Source organism: Hyperolius riggenbachi, chromosome 3, assembly GCF_040937935.1.
Source record: "Hyperolius riggenbachi isolate aHypRig1 chromosome 3, aHypRig1.pri, whole genome shotgun sequence".
Lineage (NCBI taxonomy): Eukaryota > Metazoa > Chordata > Amphibia > Anura > Hyperoliidae > Hyperolius > Hyperolius riggenbachi.
This window is the reverse complement of record NC_090648.1, coordinates 67,407,859-67,431,517: the sequence shown is the minus strand read 5'-3', so window position 1 is coordinate 67,431,517 and position 23,659 is coordinate 67,407,859. Positions and strand designations below refer to the sequence as shown.

Here is a 23,659-nt window from a genome sequence, read left to right as displayed (position 1 = left end):
TCAAAGATTCGAACCTCTCAAGCATGATTTTTTTATTGACTCAAGTATAAGTCTACCCAGCAAAGTTAATGGCTGCACTTGGGGACCAGGAGGGGTTAATGACTTACCACTGGGTAAATTTCTGCAAATGGGAATGTCACTAATAGTACCCTCATTACTCAGTGTGCGCATTGCTTTTTTTAATAAGTCAGACCTAAATTTCTAGACGTATACCCGAGTATATACGGTATATCAGAAATTGTCATACTCAAGCACATAAAGGGCTTGATTCACAAAGCAGTGCTAACCTACTTAGCACGTCTAAAGTCTTTAGACGTGCTAACCAGGGTGCTAAGTAGGTTAGCACCGAATTTCTCAATCAGATCGCGCGCTAAGTCCCATAGGCTTTAATGGGCACTTCGCGCGGAGCGCCCTGTGCAGTGCGCGCGTAAAGTTCTGAAAAGCTAGTTTAGACGTGCTAAGGGGGTTTTCACAGGCATGCTAACAGTTAGCACCGCTTTGTGAATCAAGCCCAAAGTGTACTATAGTACCGAATCTAAAAGCGGACCGGAACTCAGAACTTCCTCTCTGCTCTAAAAGATAAGCAACAACTTTGTAACCTTTAAAGAAAAAACGTTTCTTTGTTACAGCTGATACAAATCCTGCAATAAATCTGCAGTGTGTCTACTTCCAGCTTTCATGAAAGCAGACACAGTGTTAACATCCTATGCTTACAAATTAGCTGCTCTGTCCTGGCAGAGGAGATTCCTAAGCTGACACAACTGAGAGACCAAATTAGGGATATGACTTATCACAGATGAGGGAGAATTAGGCTAAACTCTCTAAATCCATACAGGGTGCATTTCTCTCTATTTTCCGTCTATCCTGTGCAAGACCACTTTAATTCAGGAAATAATTGGGAGTCATTTTCTCTTTTCAATGCTTCAGCAAGCAAGTCCAGACAGTGCCTAAGTTATATCAAAATGCACAGTGCTCAATATGCAGGTATTTACATGCAATAATCACGCAGGAAGCAGAGGTCTCACCAGGTAATGCAGATACAGAACTGATAGTGTACTGTACTTCTCTGCCCATGTTTCTGTGCAGCCTGGATGATACTGTAGAGTTGCAGCCATGCACAAGCAAGTCACAGGTGACAGGCAATTCCCTCAGTAATCAGGCAGCACAGGTCTCACTGGCTGATGCTTGTGAGGTAATCCATGCAGGCCCAGAGTAGTGTGCAGATAGCGAGCAGGCTACAAGTGGCTGCCTGCCCACCACTCACAGGTCTCTGACGTATGACGCATGTGCCCGCCCACTTTCCACTATAACTGGAAACAGAATATCATAGAAGCCAAAAAACAGGTTTGCTATAGCAGAAGTTTTATTATATCAGGGTTTACTATACTAGCTGTTACTCCCATATACGTATAATGGTGCTTGGCCGTGGTGGTGGATTTTACGGTGATAACCTATGGTGGTTGCTTGTTTATTATATTCTTTGGTAAGCCCCCAATCAACAAAGGGCCAAAGCCTATAAAAAGCCAATAAGTGTGAGTGTATTTAATAATTAGACAAGACAAGACAATACTCAAAGCACCAGAGCTGCAGCCACTAGGCTGCAATCAGTAGGCAGTAGCAGTGTTAGGCAGTCTTGCCCAGGAACTCCTTACTGAATAGATGCTGGCTTACTGAACAGGAAGAGACGAAATTTGAACCCAGGTAACCTGTGTCAGAGGCAGAACCCTTAACCAGTACACTACCTAGCCACTACTAATAATAAAATAGTTAGGGAAGCCCCAAGACTCAAAACAAATACAGACTAGCCCCTTTTACACTTAAAGAGAACCTGAACTGAAAATAAAAAGTCAAAATAAACATACTTACCTCCCATGTAGTCTGCTCACCAATCTCTTTCTCCTCTCCCGCGTCTTGTTTGTCCACTGTGATCAATGGAATTCTCCGTCCTCCATTTTGAAAATGGCCAGTACCCCATAACAGCTTCCTGGTCAGCACACTGCTAAACTGTAATATCGCCCACTTGAGCCATAGGAAAACATGGACATTACCTTGCACATTCAGTTGTAACTGACAGCTGCTGATATATAACTGACAGCAACTGGTACAGTATATTTCAGTTCTGACAAAATCTTGACAGAACTCGAAGGGATCAGTGTAAGAAGAAAATGTGAAACTTCTGAGAGGAACTGACGGCGAGGTAAGTACGTAATATTCATTTGCAGCTACGTCATGTGTTTTTTTTAAAATAATTTTACCCAGTATGGCCTGGTGTACACCAAAAACCGCTAGCAGATCCGCAAAATGCTAGCAGATTTTGAAACGCTTTTTCTTCTTTTTCTGTAGCGTTTCAGCTAGCATTTTGCGGTTTTGTGAAGCGTTTTTGGTGTAGTAGATTTCATGTATTGTTACAGTAAAGCTGTTACTGAACAGCTACTGTATCAAAAACCGCCTGGCAAACCGCTCTGAAGTGCCGTTTTTCAGAGCGGTTTGCGTTTTTCCTATACTTAACATTGAGGCAGAAACGCATCCGCAATCCAAAATCTGCAGCAGCCCGGGAGTATGCGTTTCTGCAAAACGCCTCCCGCTCTGGTGTGCACCAGCTCATTGAAATACATTAACCTAGCGGATCCTCACCCGCAAGCGGATCGCAAACCACAGCAGAACCGCTCTGGTGTGCACTAGGCCTTAATTTTCCCTTTAATCAGTTGCTCTCAGTTATAACTGAAAGAAAACTGAATTTCAAAGTAATGCCCATGTTTTCCTATGGTACAGTTCACACTTAAAGCGGATCCGAGATGAAAAACTACCTATAACAAGTAACTTGTCTATATATCTTATGTAAAGTTTAGATGGTTTACACAGCAAATCTAGCTGCAAACAGTTTTAATAGAATATGATTATTTATTCCTGTGATACAATGACAGCGGCCATGTTGTTTGTAAACATTACACAGAGGCAGGCTTATCTGTATCTTGAGCCATCAGCCTAATCCCCTCTCCTCCTCCCTCCTCCCCTCTGCCTCTGAAATCAATGGCTAGTAACAACTCCCCCTCCTCCTGGCCAGACTGAGCTCCCATGAGCCCTTGCTACTGCCTTGGCTCTCTGAAAATCTGTGGGCGTGGCTTTTTTTAGTTTATAGGGAATTAAGAGTATTAAAACATAAACAAAAAAGTATTTGGCTTGAGGAATGCCCTATAAACAATAGGAAAGGAACACAATTATGGAATGTGTAAAAGTTCACCTCAGATCCACTTTATCACGTTTTAACTGCAATCTTCTTCCCAATGCACTGCTATGGAAAAAAAGGCGTACCAACGCGCACTAATGCATACCAACGCGCACTAATGCATACTAATGCAAACCAACTGATTAAGTGTAAACGGGGCCTAAGAGCCAGTTTCCACTACCCGGATGTGATCGCATTGCATCCAGCCACGGGTGACTACTGGTTGTCACGGATGTGGCCGTCTGTTTCTACCTAGGGGAAATGGATGAGTGGTGCGGATATCTGCAGCATGCCAAGTGTCATTTTCCCGGGTCGCATAGCACAATTCGTATGCAATGGAAACTAGTCCATTGACATGCATTGGCTTCTGGTTTGATGCGATGCAAATTTGCGGCTAGTGGTAACGGGCCCTTATTGAAATGTTAGGACCATCCATTAACCGTCCTCTGAACAGGTTACTGCTAAACATTAAAAAAAAAAAAGTAATATAAATACATGTAAAAGGCCTGTGGTGGAGCAAGCTGTTTCTGGACCTCCTGTGTCCATGACCACCAGGAAATGTCTAGCAGCCCTGGACACACCCACTCTCATGGAGAAGGCATATCATCAATTAGTGTCATGGTTCTTCTCTCACAGGGTAAGGGATGGAGTCTATAGGTGGCCACTAATGGTCCAATTTCTAGTGAAAAATCGTTCAAGCGATCAGAAATTCTGATCGGAAGAAAAATCGTTCACTACACCCTCAATGAACCAATCTTTGCTTCCTATCTATCACAACCAATTAAGAAAATCCAAATTTTGGTTAGACAAAAATCCAATCGCACAACTATTTTTATAATTGTTCATAATTAATTATGCTCATCAACTGAGATTATTTTCAACCAATCCGATTAGAATTTGATCGCTCGAACGATTTTTCGCTAGAAATTGGACTGTTAGTGGCCACCTTATGGAGACCAGCTGTGATCTGCTCCTCTCCCTGCTCTTTTACACAAAATCTGGATTGAAAGAGTAAAGGTGCATACACACATCAGACTATAGTCTTTGGAAAATGAAAGATCACAGACCAATCTTACCACCCTTCATGTAGTATGAGAGCCATACCTACACAGTCTTTTCTATGGAGCTGAACTCCCCATCAGATAGAAATCTTTGCAAGATGCTGCACACACAGATGCTGTACAGACACAAAAGATCTGTAGCTGCAAAAGATCTGTTCCTGCCAAAAATCCATTCCTGCAAATTGCAATGATAGTCTATGAGCTCTACAGATCATCATACACACATGATTTAACTGACATTCATCTGCAGATCAAGCAATCATCTGCAGATCTGAAAATCCATCCTGGTGGATCTGATCTGCATTCTGCAGATGAATGTCAGTTAAATCATGTGTGTATGATGATCTGCAGATCCCATAGACTATCATTGCAATTTGCAGGAATGGATTTTTGGCAGGAACAGATCTTTTGCAGATACTGATCTTTTGAGTCTGTACAGCATCTTTGTGTGCAGCATCTTGCAAAGATTTCTGTCTGATGTGGAGTTCAGCTCCATAGAAAAGACTGTGTAGAGTATGGCTCTCATACTACATGGAAGGGGGTAAGATTGGTCTGTGATCTTTCATTTTCCAAAGACTATAGTCTGATGTGTGTATGCGCCTTAAGGCTTCATTCCCACTATGCATGCTGGGATAAGGCAGACAATGTGTTAGGATAATAGAATTAGTGGACATCAGGAGAGAGCATGGTAAGTATAGCTGCTTGGGTCTGCCATTTCCGAGGCATAGGCACCAAATTTCTAGGGGGAGGAGCCACAGAAATATCAATTGACTTAGGTAAAAAATATATTATATACAGTATAATCTCTTTAAAATAAACTCTGGTAACTTTCGGGTATAGTAAACTACCTCTCCAGATCCAGGCCAATCTCCATTATGTCAATGGGAGCAACTCCTGGTATAGTAAACCCGGATATAACAAAACTTCTGTTATAGTAAACTTGTTTTTTGGATCTTACATGAAGCTGATATAGTAAACAGTGGGCGGAGCATGCGTCATATGTCAGTGGGCGGAGCATGCGTCACATGTCAGTGTAAAACCCATGGTCTGCTGCTCTCTTCAGGCTGGTTGCAGGTGAGTTGATGCGCACCGACGCTGGATATACAGTACTGTACAAATAAGCAGGATGCAGCTTTTCCATGTCCACTTTGCAGTCACCGATAAAAGTATTGTCACAGTCCTCCCACAGGATTGTATGCACTCCCAGGTATCTCTTCCCTTGTTAGCAATGATGCTCCTGGTAACGTGTGGAGCGCAATACAGACTACTTTCACTTGTCAAGCAGATCATGGTAAGCCTACTCGATGGAAAACTAAGGAGAGGAGAGTGCTGAGTCCCACCTGCGGAGATGATTGGCTGCATTTTGAAGAGAGGCTTCACGATTGGCTAAAGTGTAAGCAGAACGTTTTGCAGGACACATGCTGCAAGTCCTGCCCACGGAGGTACTAAAGCCTATATATATATCTCTAATCAGATAATGATCTAAGAGGGATCTATCTGTTGGAAACATCGGACAGTGTATTTAGTAACTTATATACTGTAAACTTTTATTTCTAACACAGGGGATGATTGCACACAGGAAGGAAGGGCCTTTTTCCACTACCCTGCGATTTGCGATTCGATTCGCAAATCGCAAGGTACATCAAACTAATGGAAACTGCAGCAGCAATTTCCATTAGTGCGATCCGATTGCGATGCGATTTTAGTCAAAACGCGATCGTCGTCTTGCCGCGTTTTGGATGCGATTGAGCTTTACTATACTGAGTATAGTAGCTCAATCGCAATCGCATGGTGGAAATTGAAACGCGATTGCGATCGCAATCGTAATCACGATCGCATTTCATAGTGGAAAAGAGCCCGAAGTTGCTGTCTGCAGTAATATTTTTATATTAAGACAATAAAAGACAAGATTTGCAGATTGGCGATGTCAATCCTAATAATCTCTTGTACAAGAAATACAAAGCAGAAAGCATGATGGTTAATAAGCACTGTCCATACCCAGTGAGGTCACTGCTCTTCCTTACAGTGCAGAGATCTGGGATTACCCAGCACCTCCCAGCTGCTCATTCTGATGCAGTGTCACTGGCTGTGTCTTTGCAGCTATTCAGCATCAGGTCTCCCAACGCCTGCTGCAGATCGAATTGCAAAAGAAAGGGTGACACATTAGACCGGTTCGTCTAGATTTTATACAGACACCTGGGGAGGAGATACAATCGTTCCTGCTGACTTTCTAAATAATTTACCATTGCCAAGACAACGCTGAAGGTACCTACATCACGGCAGCTGAGAAACGGAGCCTCTGAGAGGAACTCCGTCTAAACTCGAAAACTTCCCAGCACTTTATAACTAGCTAAACCGTGTGTGAGGTGGGAAATGAAAACAGTGAGCTGTGTGTTTGTTAGGGGCAACAAAGAGAATAGTTTAGCATTCTGGTGTTCTTAAAGTGTACCCGAGGCGAAACTCGAGTTAAGAGTCAAACACAGTCCCCAGTATCCGGCACCAGCGGGAATTGCCTGATGCATGTGCTTGCCGGCTTCTTGAGCAAACCGCCAAAATAGCATAAACCTCGCCCGAAATACTTACAGAGCCTCCAGCGACGTGTTGTAGCCAGGGATGAGCGACGGATAAAAAACGGTGTGAAATCCAAATGGGTTTCATTCGTTTTTAATCCGTCGCACATCCCTGCTTGTGTAGCCTTCCTGCAGCTCCTAGCGGCTTTCCAGCTTGCTCCGTGCACGCAAGCCAGTGGGTCACCTGACCAGCATTGGGTCAGGTGACACACCAGCTTCTGTGCACAGTGCTGGAAAGCGGCTAGGAGCTGCATAAGAGCTACAAGATGTCGTTGGAGGCTCGGTAAGTAACTGAATTCATTCAAACCTGCCCCACCCCCCCCCCTCAAAAAAGAAAAACAACACTCCCCGTTATACCTCAGGCATGCTGGTTAGTTGAGACTTCCGGTTACCCAAGTTCCAGAGAACAGCAACATTTCTGTACTAACCCAAGAAGAGGGAAGCCTCTGGATCCTGCAGAGGTTTCCCACGCTGTCCTCTGGTCCACCGCTTATCACCCCCCACCCAAAGGAATCCGACAAGAGCTTGTCGAAATTCCAAGCTCAGAACCCCGCTCATGCACAAGTGCGCCTGTAGTGCACCTGCGCATGCACGGACATGCCTGTGCAGTAGCAACGGTTGCGGCTTCCCTCTACTTAGCTAAGTATTTAAAGGGATACTGTAGGGGGGGGGGGGGGGGGGGGGGGTCGGGGAAAAATAAGTTGAATTTACCTGGGGCTTCTAATGGTCCCCGGCAGACATCCTGTGCCCGCGCAGCCGCTCACCGATGCTCCGGCCCCGCCTCCGGTTCACTTCTGGAATATCAGACTTTGAAGTCTGACACCACTGCGCCTGCGTTGCCATGTCCTCAATCCCGCTGATGTCACCAAGAGCGTACTGCACAGACACAGACCACACTGGGCCTGCGCAGTACGCTCCTGGTGACATCAGCGGGATCAAGGACACGGCAACGCAGGCGCAGTGGTTTTCAGACTATAAAGTCTGAAATTCCAGAAGTGAACCGGAGGCGGGGCCGGAGCATCAGTGAGTGGCTGCGCGGGCACAGGATGTATGCGGGGGGCCATTAGAAGCCACGGGTAAGTTTAACTAATTTTCCCCCGACCCCCCTACAGTGCCCCTTTAATTCTTGCGCCGAGGTTCCCCTCCGTTTCACTTTAACAATAGAGCCCTACACGAAGCCCCAAACAGAAGCCTCCCTAAAACAATTATTTTTAAGAATAGGGGAAAATACCTTAAGGCTCGGTACACACGTCCAACTTTGTGCCTGACTGTCGTTTGAACGACTTGTCAGGCAAACAACATGTTTAAACCTCATGTACACACATTCAACAAAAAGCGGCTGACAAACTAATTTGCATGTCGTCTGACAGACCGGAACGTTCAGTTATAAAAGACGTGCGTCATCACGTTGATAGAAATCCTGGTAACCTGCACCTCTTTACACGCATGCGCCAACTGATTAGTTAGTCAAACGACCGCTGGTCGTCTGTACACACGTACGGACCGGACAGTCGTTTGAACAACAGTTGGTCCAACTGATCCGCCAAGCAGATCAGACAAAACAGCTGTTATCAGTCGAGCAACTACGTGTACACACGTTTAAACGACAAGTTGGTTAGAAAAGTTGGACGTGTATACGTGCCTTTAGATCAAACCAAATTAACTAGATTAACAATTGCATCTATTGTTCTACTCCTAAATAGGATTTTCCTGGAATCCCACAGTCTTATTTTGGTTGATAGTACAAAATCCTTAATTCTAGTTCTGACTGTCTGAGGAACAAAAAAATATTTTTGTTTTAATGTCATTCAGCTCCCATACAGTCATATCTTGAGCTAATGAACTTGTTATCTGTTTCCTACTCTGAGATGTATGCTTTCTTATCCACACAGAGATTCATAACCCTAATTAGTTATCAGTGAGAATTACACTAGTCTCATGGAATTCTGCCAACAAAGAAACTCATTGTGAGCCTTGGATTCTTAAAGGGATACTGTAGGGGGGGGGGTCGGGGGAAAATGAGCTGAACTTACCCGGGGCTTCTAATGGTCGCCCACAGACATCCTGCGCCCGCGCAGCCACTCACCGATGTTCTGGCCCCGCCACCGGTTCACTTCTGGAATTTCTGACTTTAAAGTCAGAAAACCACTGCGCCTGCATTGCCGTGTCCTCGATCCCTCTGATGTCATCAAGAGCGCACAGCGCAGGCCCAGTATGGTCTATGTCTCCGCAGTACACTCCTGGTGACATCAGCGGGAGCGAGGACACGGCAACGCAGGCGCAGTGGTTTTCAGACTTTAAAGTCAGAAATTCCAGAAGTGAACTGGAGGCGGGGCCGGAGCATCGGTGACTGGCTGCACCAACACAGGATGTCTGCGGGGGACCATTAGAAGCCCCGGGTAAGTTCAGCTCATTTTCCCCCGACCCCCTTACAGTATCCCTTTAAATTGTACCTAAGGTGACGTGATCAGATCTTGACTGCATCCTGCAGATCTCTCCAGCACGCAGCAGAATCATGATGTGCATGGCATGGCTTATCAATTCGGGCTGTGACTACAGCAGAATGGGAGCCGCGGCCAAATCAGAAATGGACAGGGCTCTAAGTGGAAACAGGCCCTTAGTCGGACTATAGCATATCCCTTACTGATAAGGAATTACAGCTACAAACCTCTAGCCTGGCAGAAAATTACTTCTGAGAGAAGGGGAGAGATAAAAAAAAAAAAAAAAAAAAGGTCAATAGTTCATAGATTTTAGCTTTGGCATACTTCAAAGACTGTGTTATTAAGCAGAGACAATGAAACATCAAATACTTAGTAAACTTAAACCAAAACAACTGTGGGAAATTTTAAAAAATAAATCAATAAAAATGTAGGAGTAGGGTTATAGATACAGTGTTTCTCATCACTTTATTTTCATCTCACTATTCCTTAACCTTGAGGGCCATTCACACTGGAAGCGCTTTTCTGAGCGTTTTGCGATGGATTAGCGGTTTTTAAAATTGCTCCCATTCACTTTCATTAATGTCGCAAGGGGGGAAAAAAAAAATCACAGAAAAATTGCAGCGATTTTTGTGTACGCGATCGCGATTTTGACCGCAATTTTAATGAAAGTGAATGGGAGTGATTTTAAAAGCGCTGATCAATCGCAAATCGCTCTGAAAAGCGATTCTAGTGTGAATAGCCCTCACAGAGAGGATACAGGAAAAAGGCCTATTTTTAAGTAGATTTAGGACTCTGCATAAATGTTTAGCACAGCTTACTTAAGGAGCCCTTTAGGGCTCGTTTCCACTAGTGCGGCGTGCGTCTCACAGACGCACGCCGGCACTGAGCGGGTGGGCAAGATCGCAGGCGAATCCCATAGCCGTACCATGCACGGCTATGGGATTCGCAGCCTCCGCCGCGAATTCTACGGGGGGAATCGGCCGCGGCGCCGTTATCCCCTATGGCAGAGTTTCCCCGTGCGATTCATGTGCAGGGAAACTCTGCAGAATCGCGGCTGAAACCGCGATAGTCGAAACTGGCCCTTAATGTTCATTGGTAGAGGCCACAGACAAATGAAAGCTTGCCATTATTATCATGTATTAATATAGCATTGACAGAGTATGTAGTCATTATCAGTCTATTCACAATCTAATCACTACCACGGCCGTAGTCTAATGTCCATACTGGAGAGAAGCCAATAAATTACCAACATGGTTATGAAGTGTGGGAGGAAACTGGATCAGCCAGAGGAAACCCATGCAAACGCAGGCAGAACATATATGAAAAGCAATCCCTGGTACCCTGCTTTATAAATAGTGACTAATGGCAAGTAGGACAAGCTGTAAAGTGGGGTGCTTATGGGTATCAGTAACCGAGTTAAATATAAAGAAAAATTCTTCAAAATAGTAAATCTAAGGTAAGAGTTATATGGAGGCTGCCATATTTATTTCCTTTTATGCAATACCAGTTACCTTGATGACCTGCAGATCCTCTGCCTCTAATACTTTTAGCCATAGACCCTGAACAAGCATGCAGCAGATCAGGTGTTTCTGACATTATTGTCAGATCTGACCAGATTAGCTGCATGCTTGTTTCTGGTGTGATTCAGACACTGCTGCAGCCAAATAGATCAGCAGGGCTGCCAGGCAACTATTATTGTTTAAAAGGAAATAAATATGGCAGCCTCCATATCACTCTCACCTCGGATTTACTTAAAGTCAAGATAGACAGGACTGATATCTACAAGCAATGCTATTCCTTTATGTGGCTCTACGGGATATTTGTGCAGTACAGTCATAGAAGAAGAGCTCACACTCTACTCGAAGACATGGCTTCCGTCACGTCAGTCCAGCAGTCCCCAGGACGGGACGGTCCGACTCCCAGCGCCCAATACCAGAGGAAGTGCTGCTTCTCCCAACACAATAACAGGACATGGGAGAGGGGAGGCTGAGGGGAAGCGACAGCGGAGGATGAAATAAAGATAGGATGGAGGGTGGGGGCGGGGTGCGATGTCTGGAATCTTACATCCTCAAAGCATAAAATAAAGCAAACAGAAAAAGGCACCGCATCAACACTGAACAGTCTGCAAAAGTTCATAGATTGTTACAACACTTCACCAGACATGCTGTTCCATAACTGGTCACTATGGTAACCCAGCTGCAGACTGTCCTGTTACCCAGCGTCCTCATTACTCCTATAATCACTGCAACAGCTTACAGGAATCCAGCTACTATGGGCTTGATTCACTAAGCTTTATCAAACACTTTATCAAACGTTTGATAATTTACCTCATGGGTAAAATCTAATTTTGAATTCACTAAGTTGTTATATGTTTATCAAATGTTTTACCGATAAAACTTTCAAGAAGTCAATAACACCTTAGTGAATTCAAAATTAGATTTTACCCATGAGGTAAAATATCAAACGTTTGATAAAGTGTTTGATAAAGCTTAGTGAACTGGCGGACTACAGAGGGATAGGCTCCAACCCTGATTGTACACTAGGCCCCCTGATACTGTATACAAAACAACTTCATAATATGGACCCCAGACACCTGCTTTCCAAGGACAACTGCAGTGTAAAGGCCCGTACACACGCTAGATTAAAGTTGTCCAAAAACGACTGCCTCTGCCTATAATCTGGCATGTGTACAGCAGCCCCCTACCTCTGCCCCAGATGGCTTTGTTCTCCCCGCGCCCCCACCCGCTGCATGACATCCCAACTGTGTCACGTTGTCTGCCCTCCACCCACTGCAAAAGGACGTGGCAATAGTTTTGCAGACTATTTACACATCTGTATAGCCTCGAACCAACGGTGTCGCCCGAGGGATTGGGTCCCGATACCTATCGGGCAACATCCATCTAGCGTGTGTACAGGCTTTAAAGTGTAACTGAGAGGGCGGGTGTGCGATTATACATAACTGGGGCTTCCTCCAGCCCCGTCCAAGCCGATTGCTCCCTCGTCGCCATCCTCCATCTCCTGGATCTTCTGAAATTGGTCCCATTGCCAATGCAATGCGAATAGATGCAGAGTTCACAGGGAGTACTTACCTACCAAGCACAACTCTCCGCTCCCCCTCACTCTGGTCATCTTCAGGCTCCTCTTTTCCTCCTCCTGCAGCGAACGGACACTGCCGCCACCTCAGTTCCTCCGGGTCCTGCATACTTCCTGCCGCCGCACTCCTCTTCTCCCTCGCTCCAGTCATCTTTAAGTAAATAGGCTCCTCTTCCTGCAGCCAGCTGGACACTGCGGCCGTCTCAGCCTCCGGGTCCTCCATGCTTCCGTCTTCCGTACTACCGCATAGTGGTTGTTACTTCAACCGCAGTGGTGGACGTAGTCACGTGTGACGAGAGGTGCACACGCGCTGCTGTGGTTACAGTAACAACCACTATGCGGCAGTATGGAAGATGGAAGTATGGAGGAAACGGAGGACCCAGAGGAGCTGAGGTAACAATAGTGAACCCACTGGCTGCAGGAAGAGGAGAAGAGATGCCTGCCTATATGAGGGGGAAAGGAGCACGTCGGCAAGATCAGGAGCAGTATGGAAGTGTCAGTGCAGTGAAGTGTAGCATAGTGTAGTGTTAGTGTAGTGTAACTTAGCTGGTCAGGCATCAGAGGTTAGTGTAGTGACACTGAGCAGAGTAGCTTAGACGCAGTTTAGGGGGAATAGGTCCAAAAGACACCCCTGGACTATAGATGCTCCAGGTTTAGTATCTTATTTCCAGATTTTTGACCTCTAAACCTAGGTCTTTCTTATAGTCCAGAACGTCTTATAGTCTGAAAAATATGGTACATTGGTCAGATGCTTCAAAAGCCTTACTGCCTATGTTAAAGCTTATTACATACAGTACCCCAGCTCCTGAGTGCCTTATTATCCCTATAACCCATTATTACAGTAACCCAGCTCCTGAGTGTCTTATTACCCCTGTATCCCCTTATTACAGTAACCCAGCTCCTGAGTGTCCTATTACCCCTGTAACCCCTTATTACAGTATCCCAGCTCCTGAATGTCGTAATACCCCTGTAACCCCTTATTACAGTAACCAGCTCCTGAGTGTCGTATTACCCCTGTAACACCTTATTACAGTAACCAGCCCCTGAGTGTCTTATTACCCCTGTACGCCCTTATTACAGTAACCCAGCTACTGAGTGTCCCATTACCTCTGTAACCCCTTATTACAGTAACCAGCTCCTGAGTGTCTTATTACCCCTGTAACCCCTTATTACAGTAACCTGCTCCTGAGTGTCTTATTACCCCTGCAACCCCTTATTACAGTAACCAGCTCCTGAGTGTCTTATTACCCCTGTAACCCCTTATTACAGTAACCTGCTCCTGAGTGTCTTATTACCCCTGCAACCCCTTATTACAGTAACCTGCTCCTGAGTGTCTTATTACCCCTGTAACCCCTTATTACAGTAACTTGCTTCTGAGTGTCTTATTACCCCTGTAACCCCTTATTACAGTAACCCAGCTCCTGAGTGCCTTATTACCCCTGTAACCCCGTATTAAAGTAACCAGCTCCTGTGTGTCTTATTACCCCTGTAACCCCTTATTACAGTAACCAGCCCCTGAATGTCTTATTACCCCGTAACATCTTATTACAGTAACCCAGCTCCTGAGTGACTTATTACCCCTGTAACCCCTTATTACAGTAACCAGCTCCTGAGTGACTTATTACCCCTGTAACCCCTTGTTACAGTAACCCAGCTCCTTAGTGTCTTATTACCCCTGTAACCCCTTATTACAGTAACCAGCTCCTGAGTGTCTTATTACCCCTGTAACCCCTTATTACAGTAACCCAGCCCCTGAGATTCTTATTACCCCTGTAACCCCTTATTACAGTAACCAGCTCCTGAGAGTCTTATTACCCCTGTAACCCCTTGTTACAGTAACCCAGCCTCTGAGAGTCTTATTACCCCTGTAACCCCTTATTACAGTAACCCAGCCCCTAAGTGTCTTATTACCCCTGTAACCCCTTATTACAGTAACCCAGCTCCTTAGTGTCGTATAACCCCTGTAATCCCTTATTACAGTAACCCAGCTCCTTAGTGTCTTATTAGCCCTGCAACACCTTATTACAGTAACCCAGCTCCTGGGTGTCTTATTACCCCTGTAACCCCTTATTACAGTAACCAGCTCCTGAGTGTCTTATTACCCCTGTAACCCCTTATTACAGTAACCCAGCTCCTGAGTGTCTTATTACCCCTGTAACCCCTTATTACAGTAACCCAGCTCCTGAGTGTCTTATTACCCCTGTAACCCCTTATTACAGTAACCAGCTCCTGAGTGACTTATTACCCCTGTAACCCCTTATTACAGTAACCAGCTCCTGAGTGTCTTATTACCCCTGTAACCCCTTATTACAGTAACCCAGTTCCTTAGTGTCTTATTAGCCCTGCAACACCTTATTACAGTAACCCAGCTCCTGGGTGTCTTAGTACCCCTGTAACCCCTTATTACAGTACCCAGCTCCTGAGTGTCTTATTACCCCTATAACCCCTTATTACAGTAACCCAGCTCCTGAGTGTCTTATTACCCCTGTAACCCCTTATTACAGTAACCCAGCTCCTGAGTGTCTTATTACCCCTCTAACCCCTTATTACAGTAACCAGCTCCTGAGTGACTTATTACCCCTGTAACCCCTTATTACAGTAACCAGCTCCTAAATGTCTTATTACCCCTGTAACCCCTTATTACAGACTAACCCAGTTCCTTAGTGTCTTATTAGCCCTGCAACACCTTATTACAGTAACCAGCTCCTGAGTGTCTTATTACCCCTGTAACCCCTTATTACAGTAACCCAGCTCCTGAGCGACTTATTACCCCTGTAACGCCTTATTACAGTCACCAGCTCCTGAGTGACTTATTACCCCAATAACCCCTTATTACAGTAACCCAGCTCCTGAGTGTCTTATTACCCCTGTAACCCCTTATTACAGTAACGCAGCCCCTGAGTGACTTATTACCCCTGTAACCACTTATTACAGTAACCAGCTACTGAGTGACTTATTACCCCTGTAAACCCTTATTACAGTAACCCAGCTCCTGAGTGTCTTATTACCCATGTAACCCCTTATTACAGTAACCAGCTACTGAGTGACTTATTACCCCTGTAACCCCGTATTACAGTAACCCAGCTCCTGGGTGTCTTATTACCCATGTAACCCCTTATTACAGTAACCCAGCTCCTGAGTGTCTTATTACCCCTGTAACATCTTATTACAGTAACCAGCTCCTGAGTGACTTATTACCCCATGTAATACCTTACAGTAACCAAGCTTTTTACCCCTTTACATCTTAATACAGTAGCTCATCTCCTAGCTGTCCTGGTATATACTTTAAATCGTATTACTGGAACTGAGCTCTTAATTGGCATATTATCTCCCAAATTCTCTGTCTCAGTTTGCAAACAGACAGAGGAACAGCATGCTTTGGCTGGGTTGTCCAGCTGTCTGAACAGATGGCGAGACAGCATGCAAGGATTTTAGATCAGTAAAAGGGGGCGATTTGAATGAATTACTGAAATTTTATACCACAGACAGGAGGAGACGGCCACAGAACTGGGTGTGAAAGAACAATAGAACTTTCCATTTGCACTCATCTCACTAAAGTACTGTATATATAAACTTATATCCCCAATTGTCTAAATAGTACATATTTCTCTAGTACTGAAGCGCAAGGAGTGGAGAGGAACCCCTGTGTATGAGTCCTGGAGTCAGATCCTGATACCTTCCGCTATTGTTCCTTCACAGCAAATTTATGGTTTACAGCATACTGTGATATCACTTTCATTATCAGCATTGTCGCTTACTTAAAGTGAACCTCCGGACTAAAAATCTACTCAGCAAAACTGAAAAGGCTTGGTGTTTCTTTAACAGTTTCACAGCATCATAACTTTGTTTTTCTTACCAAAGCATCATTTTTAGCTGCACTTTTTGCTAAGGTCCACACATCAAAGAAAAAAAGCCCAGGCTTTTTTTCCCTGATGCTGTGCAGAGCATGATGGGATTTCCCATGTTGTTATTCACGTTGCCTAGCAACTGGGAGGGGTGATTAGCACACAGGACAGTTGGAACTGTGTCTCATGCTCCCTGTCACCTCCTTTCAACCAAAAAGATGTCTGCCCCATGAAATCAAACATTTGCCTGTTCTTTTAAAACAGTGTGGGTAAGAGATTATATTACCTATCTAATTTAATTAACATAACTAATGTAACTTAAAGACAGTATGTTTGTTTAGGCTGGAGTTCCTCTTTAATGTGGACCTGACCTCTTGTATAGGACAGAATGAAAACATAGAGAAATCCAACCTGTATGTATTTAGAGAGATTAGCCTGTCTAATTCCCCCTCATCTGTGACTTATCACCACTGTAATTTGATCTCTCAGCTGTGTCAGCCGGCTGTCTCAGCAGAGCAGCTAATTTTTAAACACAGGATGTTAACCCTCTGTCTGCTTCCATGAAAGCAGGAAGTAAACACACTGCAAATGTATTGCAGGATTTGTATCAGCTGTAACAAAAATGATTTTCTTTAAAAGGTTAATATGCTGTTGCTTATCTTTTAGAGCAGAGAGGAAGTTCTGAGTCTAGGTCCACTTTAAGGGCTTGTTCAACACTAGGGGCGTTTCTGACATTTTTTAAGCGCTGGCGATTTTCAAAGCGCTTGTGCAATGATTGATTCTCTATGAGAAAGTTCACATTTGAGCAGTTCGTTTCCGATCCGCTCAGATAAGCGGTGCTTGGGCCATTTTTGAGGCGATTCCGCCTCAATGGAGGGTATAGAAAAACACAAAACGCTCACAAAATCGTTTTGTGCAACGATTGTGTGAGCATTTTTAAGAATAAATACATTGTTTTTATTCTTTTCCGGATCAAACAGTTCACTTCCTGAGTGACATCAGGAAGTGAAAAAACGCAATCGCTCTGCAGAAGCGCTTAGAAAAAACGCTTAAAGAGACTCCGTAACAAAAATTGCATCCTGTTTTTTATCATCCTACAAGTTCCAAAAGCTATTCTAATGTGTTCTGGCTTACTGCAGCACTTTCTGCTATCACAGTCTCTGTAATAAATCAATGTATCTTTCCTCTGTCAGACTTGTCGGCCTGTGTATGGAAGGCTGCTAAGTTCTTCAGTGTTGTGGTTCTGCTATGAACTCCCCCTTCCAGGCCCCTCTATGCACACTGCCTGTGTTATTTAGAATAGAGCAGCTTCTCTCTTCTCTCTTATCTTTTACAAGCTGGATAAATTGTCCTCTGAGCTGGCTGGGCTTTCACATACTGAAGAATTACAGACAAGGGCAAAGCTGTTTGCAGGAGAAAAACAAGCAGCCTGAAACTTCAGTGCATGAGAACTGCAGGGGGAAAGAAACACACAATGATCTCTTGAGATTCAAAAGGAAGGGTGTATACAGCCTGCTTGTGTATGGATGTATTTTCTATGTGTGGACATACTGTGCATCAACCTACTTCCTGTTTTGGTGGCCATTTTGTTTGTTTATAAACAAACTTTTTAAAACTGTTTTTAACCACTTTAAATGCGGCGAGGAGCGGCGAAATTGTTACAGAGGGTAATAGGAGATGTCCCCTAACGCACTGGTATGTTTACTTTTGTGTGATTTTAACAATACAGATTCTCTTTAACAAAAACATCCAACACACAGAAATCGATTGGGTGTCAAAAAGCGCCCAATGCGGACGGCCAATGGAACGCAATGGAACAAGGCCTAAATGATTAATCCATTTTTAAGGATTTTTCTGTAAAATCAACTAATCAATTCGATAATTTTATCGGATCGAGGCTGGGCCGATGGACATTGGCCGATATCTGTTCGAATCGAATTTACTAGATCAGACAGGATGGAAGACATCGGTCAATCATAAAGGAATTAGCTGCTGTTCACATGATTTGGATCGACACAGAAGATTTTACGTTTCAGATGATAAAGGCACAACATTGATCAGATCCATAGTGAAGGAGTATCGCATAGAATCTCGCTTGTAGTGTGTGAGCCACTAGTAACCAATAAAGTCAAACATAGAAAATCTAGCAATGTATGGGCTACCTTTGCTATCATAGCTTCGTGGTTTAGGGCTTATTCACACGACACAACATTGCCACATTTGAAGCCAGTGTTCACACTGCGTTTCCTTAGCGGTCTGAAATGCGACAACTGCAGCTACAAACTTAACACACACCAGACGGACGCTGCGCACATTTAGATGGCGTGTCTGTGGAGTGTCACCTCCGTAACATTCACCACTTGCTTACAGTGAAGCAGTGACGAAGCACCCTCATGTATTTGACTATATACATCAGTGGGAACATTAGAGAAAACACCTACCCTGCTCTCTGTTTCATTCTGCACTGCACAGATTGCTTCTAATCAGCCCTGATAAAATCCCTGACTGAGCATTCAGTCTGGCTTTGCTCTGGAATCATTATAGCTGAGTCATTATAACAGAGCCAGAAGGGGGCAGGCTTGGGCTTGAAAAGACATCAGAGAAGACTGACTCAGGTATAATGATTCCTGAGCAAAGCCAGACTGAATGCTCAGTCAGGGAATTTTATCAGGGCTGATAACAAGCAGGCTGAGCAGTGAAGAATGAAAGAGAGCAGGGTAGGTGTTTTCTCTAATGTTCCCACCCAATCTAATCCCTACCATAGTCATAGGTGTCAAATCCATAATTTCCAATAGGTCCGAGCAGGTTTCCATTCGATTTTCCAATTGATTTTTTTTTACAGAAGTGATCGGAAAAATGATTGGGAATTTGATCAGACCTTATGGAAATTATTGATTCGACTCATCGATTTTTTGGGATATTGCATGGTATGTACCAGGCCTCAAAACCTGTAACTCTGGGCACGTCAGTACTGTACAGAAAAATGGCTACCGATAATGACCAGGTGCTTCAAAAGTGATGTATCTAACATCTGTTCATCAAAAAAAGATTCTGCAAATCTCTGCCACTGACTGCCTAATATAATAACAGTAGTGCCTAAAGTTCCAAAGTATTATTATGAATTCATAATAATCATATCAAATGCCACCTTCAAAACAGAGTAATAGAATCTAGTTATAATATTGTATGTATATTTACAATAGTTGTCATATATTAGTATTTATAATAAAGGTGTGTGATCATCAGTAGTTATCCAATATGACATGTATTTGAGTGTCTCTTCCTTGCACAGTGCAGTCATGGGCCATTCAGTATAGTGCATGGCTGTAAGCATTAGTATTGTGACGTCATGGCAGAGCTTACCGCACACCTGTTCCCCCCGCGTCACGTGGTGCGGCCGCTCACCTGTTAATCTTCTGCGCGAAGGCCCGGCGCTCCGCCGTCCCAGACATGTCCGCGGCACAGATTGTTGTACCGGCTTCAGGAGACTGACCGGAGCCCGGGAAACCAGCCCAGCGGAGACACCCTCCTCCCGCCCCATGTCCGCCCACACTCCGCCCGCTCCCGTGCTGAAGCCAGACGGACACCCCTCTGTGCTGTTCTTCCCATGTGCTGGCGGCATCTTGTGGCCGTAGCCGGTACTGCTTGTATAAAATGAGTTTGCTCACTGAGCGACAAGCGACCGCCTGTAATACTACAAGTTCATACAGTTTTGTCTTTACGTACTTTGGTGGCACCGTGTGGCAAGGTGTTGCAACTGTGTGTACTCTTTCCACTACTAACCCAGTGGCGTAGCTAAGGAGTTGTGAGCCCTGATACAGGTTTTACATGGGGCCCCCCAAGCACTCTATACATAACAATTGATACAGCGCACTAAAAACTGCCAAAGGCAACTACAGTGTCAGATATGCAAGAAGGGGATGGGGAACAGTTTGGTAATGATTGCCACTATACAAAGTATCTATATAAGTGATTATTATGAGCACAGGACCAATAGAGAGCTAATACTGTAGTTGAGGGAGGGCCCTCCGGGGCCCCTCTGGCCCAAGGGCCCCGATGCAGTCGCAACCTCTGCAACCCCTATTGCTACGCCCCTGCTGGAACCCACTACAAATCGCTATTGCTAATCGCAATCGCTAGAGATTTGTATGAGCGTTTTGTAAGCAGAGCGTTTTCTGGCAATTTTGGTAGCGATTTTAAGGGCCCTTTTCCACTAGCAATCGCTAGCATTCGTGCTAAACGCTAGCAATTGCAATTCAGCAAAGTGAACAAATATTACCGGCGTTTGCAATCGCGATTTTGCTATGCAATGCACTGCATAGCAAAATCGCAGCAAAAATCGCTCCGCAGCGCGATCGGGTTTGAGTCAAAAACGAATCACGGTAGTGGAAATTACCTATGTTAAAAAGCAAATCGTAGTGAATTAAAAATCACTAGCGGTTTGCAATTCAGCATCGCAATCGCCGCTAGTGGAAAAGGGTCCTAAAGGTGGCCATACATCCGGCGACTTGGCGATCGATCAACCATCCAATTCGAGTATTATAATCGAATTGGATGAAAATCGTTGCCGCCAAGTGCATGCCCGACCGACAAAGCGACCAATTTCGGGGCAGAAATTTGTTGCTTTGTCTATTGCGCATGTTGCAACATGTCGGACCGAACTTGCTTGGTCGGGTGTGCGGTGGTACGGCGGCGATTTCTGAGCGAGCGACAAGATGACGAAATCCCCGCCGCAATGTATAAATGTGCCCCCATGTGCATTTATATGTTACCTGTCCTGTAGCAGCAGCCTCCGCGCGGTGTCCGTAACCTCTGAGCGGCTATCCGTACACGCTACTGGCGCCGACATCAGATGCTATGCACCAGTAGCGCATATGGAATACCGCCCGGAGGTTTGAGGAGGCTGCAACAGGACAGGTAACGTATAAACAGGGCTGGCGCTACCATTAAGGCAAAGAAGGAAGCTGCCCCAGGGCCCCAGAGCTTGTAGGGGCCCCCAGTGGCTACAAGAGGGAAAAAAAATTTTCAAATCGGCCTTATAGTTTTTGAGAAAATCGATTTTAAAGTTTCAAAGGAAAATAAAATACACATTTAAAAACCTGCCGACTTTAATGGTTAATAGCAAATCCACCTTAAATGTTAGAGACCCTAAATTTGCAGGATATGTTAAGGAGATCATTAGGAATAAGAGGAAAAAACAATTTTTCAAAAAGACCTTATAGTTTTTGAGAAAATCGATTTTAAAGTTTCAAAAGAAAAAAAGTATACTTTTAAATGCGGTAAATGTCACTTTTAGTAGCAAACCTAACGGTAGTGTAATTTTACATGCATCAAACGAAAGCGCAATAAATTTCCTGACGGGGTTTCCAGGGGGTCTATACGCAGCCGCAGCGATTTGGCCAGGGATCGCTATACAGCCGCAATATGGCTGTATGAAGATCCCTGGCATTTTTTCCTATTTTCCCAATTTTTTTTTTATGTTTAGAGTGTGGGATTTTTTTTTTTTAAATTATGTGGGGTCCCCCCTCCTGAAACTTTTTAACCCATTGTCCCCCATGCAGGCTGGGATAGCCAGAATGTGGAGCTCCGACCTATTGGGACTTCACACCCTGACTATACCAGCTGCAAAAAAGGTCCCCTAATGCCGATTTTTGTTCCAGGGTATATGTTGGGGGGGGCCCCCAGGTTTATTTTGCTCTGGGGCCCCATTGTTGCTTAAACCGGCCCTGCGTATAAATGCACAGGGGGGGGGGGGCACATTTATACATTGGGGAGAGGCGGGGGCAGTTGGCTCAGGTGATTCCCTGAAGATTTCATGCTGAAATCGGACGGGAATCGGCCTGTAGTGTATGGGCAGAATTGACAAGAGACAAATTTATCTCTAATCAGAATTGTTTAAGAGATAAATTTGTCTCTTTGTCGAATCTGCCTATAATCTTTAGATCTTAACCGTTTTGCCAGCATTCATGTAGCGATTAGAAGTTAGCCTTTAAATTAATTTTAATTTTTGTTTACAGTGTGTAGTAATTTTAAAACGCTAGCAAAATCGCTCTGTGTAGGTTTTGACGAGCGATTACGCCAGCGTTTATATACTTTACATTGCAGAAATGCTAATGCTAAACGCTAAAAATGCTGCATGTCTTGCGTTTGCGATTTTTGTAATCGCAATCGCTCCAGTGGAATTTGGCCCATCCATTAACATTAGCTGAGAGTTTAGGGAAATTGCGAGCGTTTTGAATCGCTCCCTAAACGATCACAAAATCGCTCTACTGGGTTTGATCCCTAAAGGCCCTTTTACAAGTACGATTGCTAAACGCTAGCGATGTTTTGGGTTGGCTGGTCCACCACCGCAGCCCGAATATTTTAAACGTTTTTAATGATTTTTATCCTACTGGCGCCTCTGTACATCCTTGTGAACACCGCCTACAGGAGGCTGAAAGCAGGCAGCCCCAGGTAAGTCTTCTTCTCAGGTACATTTTAAATTCAATTTATAAAACACATACAATTATTCCTTTGAAGAGTGGAGTTTCTACTTGGGAGTCAGTTGGATCAGCACAAGGGTCTGCCATCTAGTGGCTAGAAAGGAAATTCCTATGCCCAGTTAACTATATTGGACTCCAATCTCCATTACACAAAATAAAACATTAGATTGATATAAATTCTGAAAACATTCTAAAAAATAAGGAAAAGCCAACTGAACAACTCTCTTACATTCATCTTTAAAAGCCATGATATAGAAAGAATAACATCAATGATGTCAAAATAAAGAGAAATCATGAAGCAATCAGAAGATCAAAAAATCATCCAAAATAACCCTCATGGTGGCCATACATGGTACAATTTTTTCATCCAATCTTACCATTTCTATGTAGCATAAGGGTAAATTAAGTGAATATATTGAAAGGATAATTTAGGCAGTTCCCTTATATTACATAGAAATGGTAAGATTGGATGAAAAAATTGTACCATGTATGGCCACCATAACAGTGAATGACAATAATCAAATTAAATCAGACTACAGGTACTAAACTCAACAAAAACTAGCTGCTCTTGGGAAGTTATTTAAACAGGGTACTCGCATCTAGAGCTGCGTTAAAGAGAACCTGAGATGAATAGAACATAAGGTTTTATACTTACCTGGGGCCTCCTCCTGCCCCCTGAAGGTCGTGGGCTCCCTTGTTGTGTGTGTCTGTCCAGTCCCATCCATTCCTCACCTGTCAGCTCTTTTAAAGTCTCTGACTGAGTCAGTCGGGGACTACTGTGCATGCCCAGCCCTGGCTGCACGCCTCCTCGGTCACGCCTCCTTGGTCACGCCTCCTTGGTCACGCTCTCATGGGCGGGAGCGTTCTGCACCTGCGCAGTTACAAGCCTTAACTAATTGTGCAGATGCAGAATGCTCACGGGAGCGTGCGTGACCAAGGAG

At 44.4% G+C, this 23,659-nt stretch overlaps 2 protein-coding genes across 9 annotated transcripts in view; one reads left to right on the top strand and one right to left on the bottom strand.

Annotated features, from left to right (window-relative positions):
• DOCK6 (dedicator of cytokinesis 6) overlaps positions 1-19,759 on the bottom strand; it is a 248,549-nt gene extending 228,790 nt beyond the window's left edge. For 6 of the 8 annotated variants that reach the window (XM_068274305.1, XM_068274307.1, XM_068274306.1 and 3 more), the window contains exon 1: positions 19,642-19,759. In XM_068274305.1, coding sequence (XP_068130406.1) covers positions 19,642-19,688 — 47 coding nt within the window. In that variant the 5' untranslated portion in view covers positions 19,689-19,759. Of the gene's footprint in view, positions 1-3,721; positions 3,773-11,454; positions 11,487-19,641 lie in introns of those variants that run through there. The other 2 variants (XM_068274308.1, XM_068274309.1) reach the window with 2 other exon arrangements.
• KLF1 (KLF transcription factor 1) overlaps positions 16,413-23,659 on the top strand; it is a 65,198-nt gene continuing 57,951 nt past the window's right edge. The window contains exon 1 of the mRNA XM_068274315.1: positions 16,413-16,505. The gene's annotated coding sequence lies outside the window, so the exon portion shown is untranslated. The remainder of the gene's footprint in view (positions 16,506-23,659) is intronic.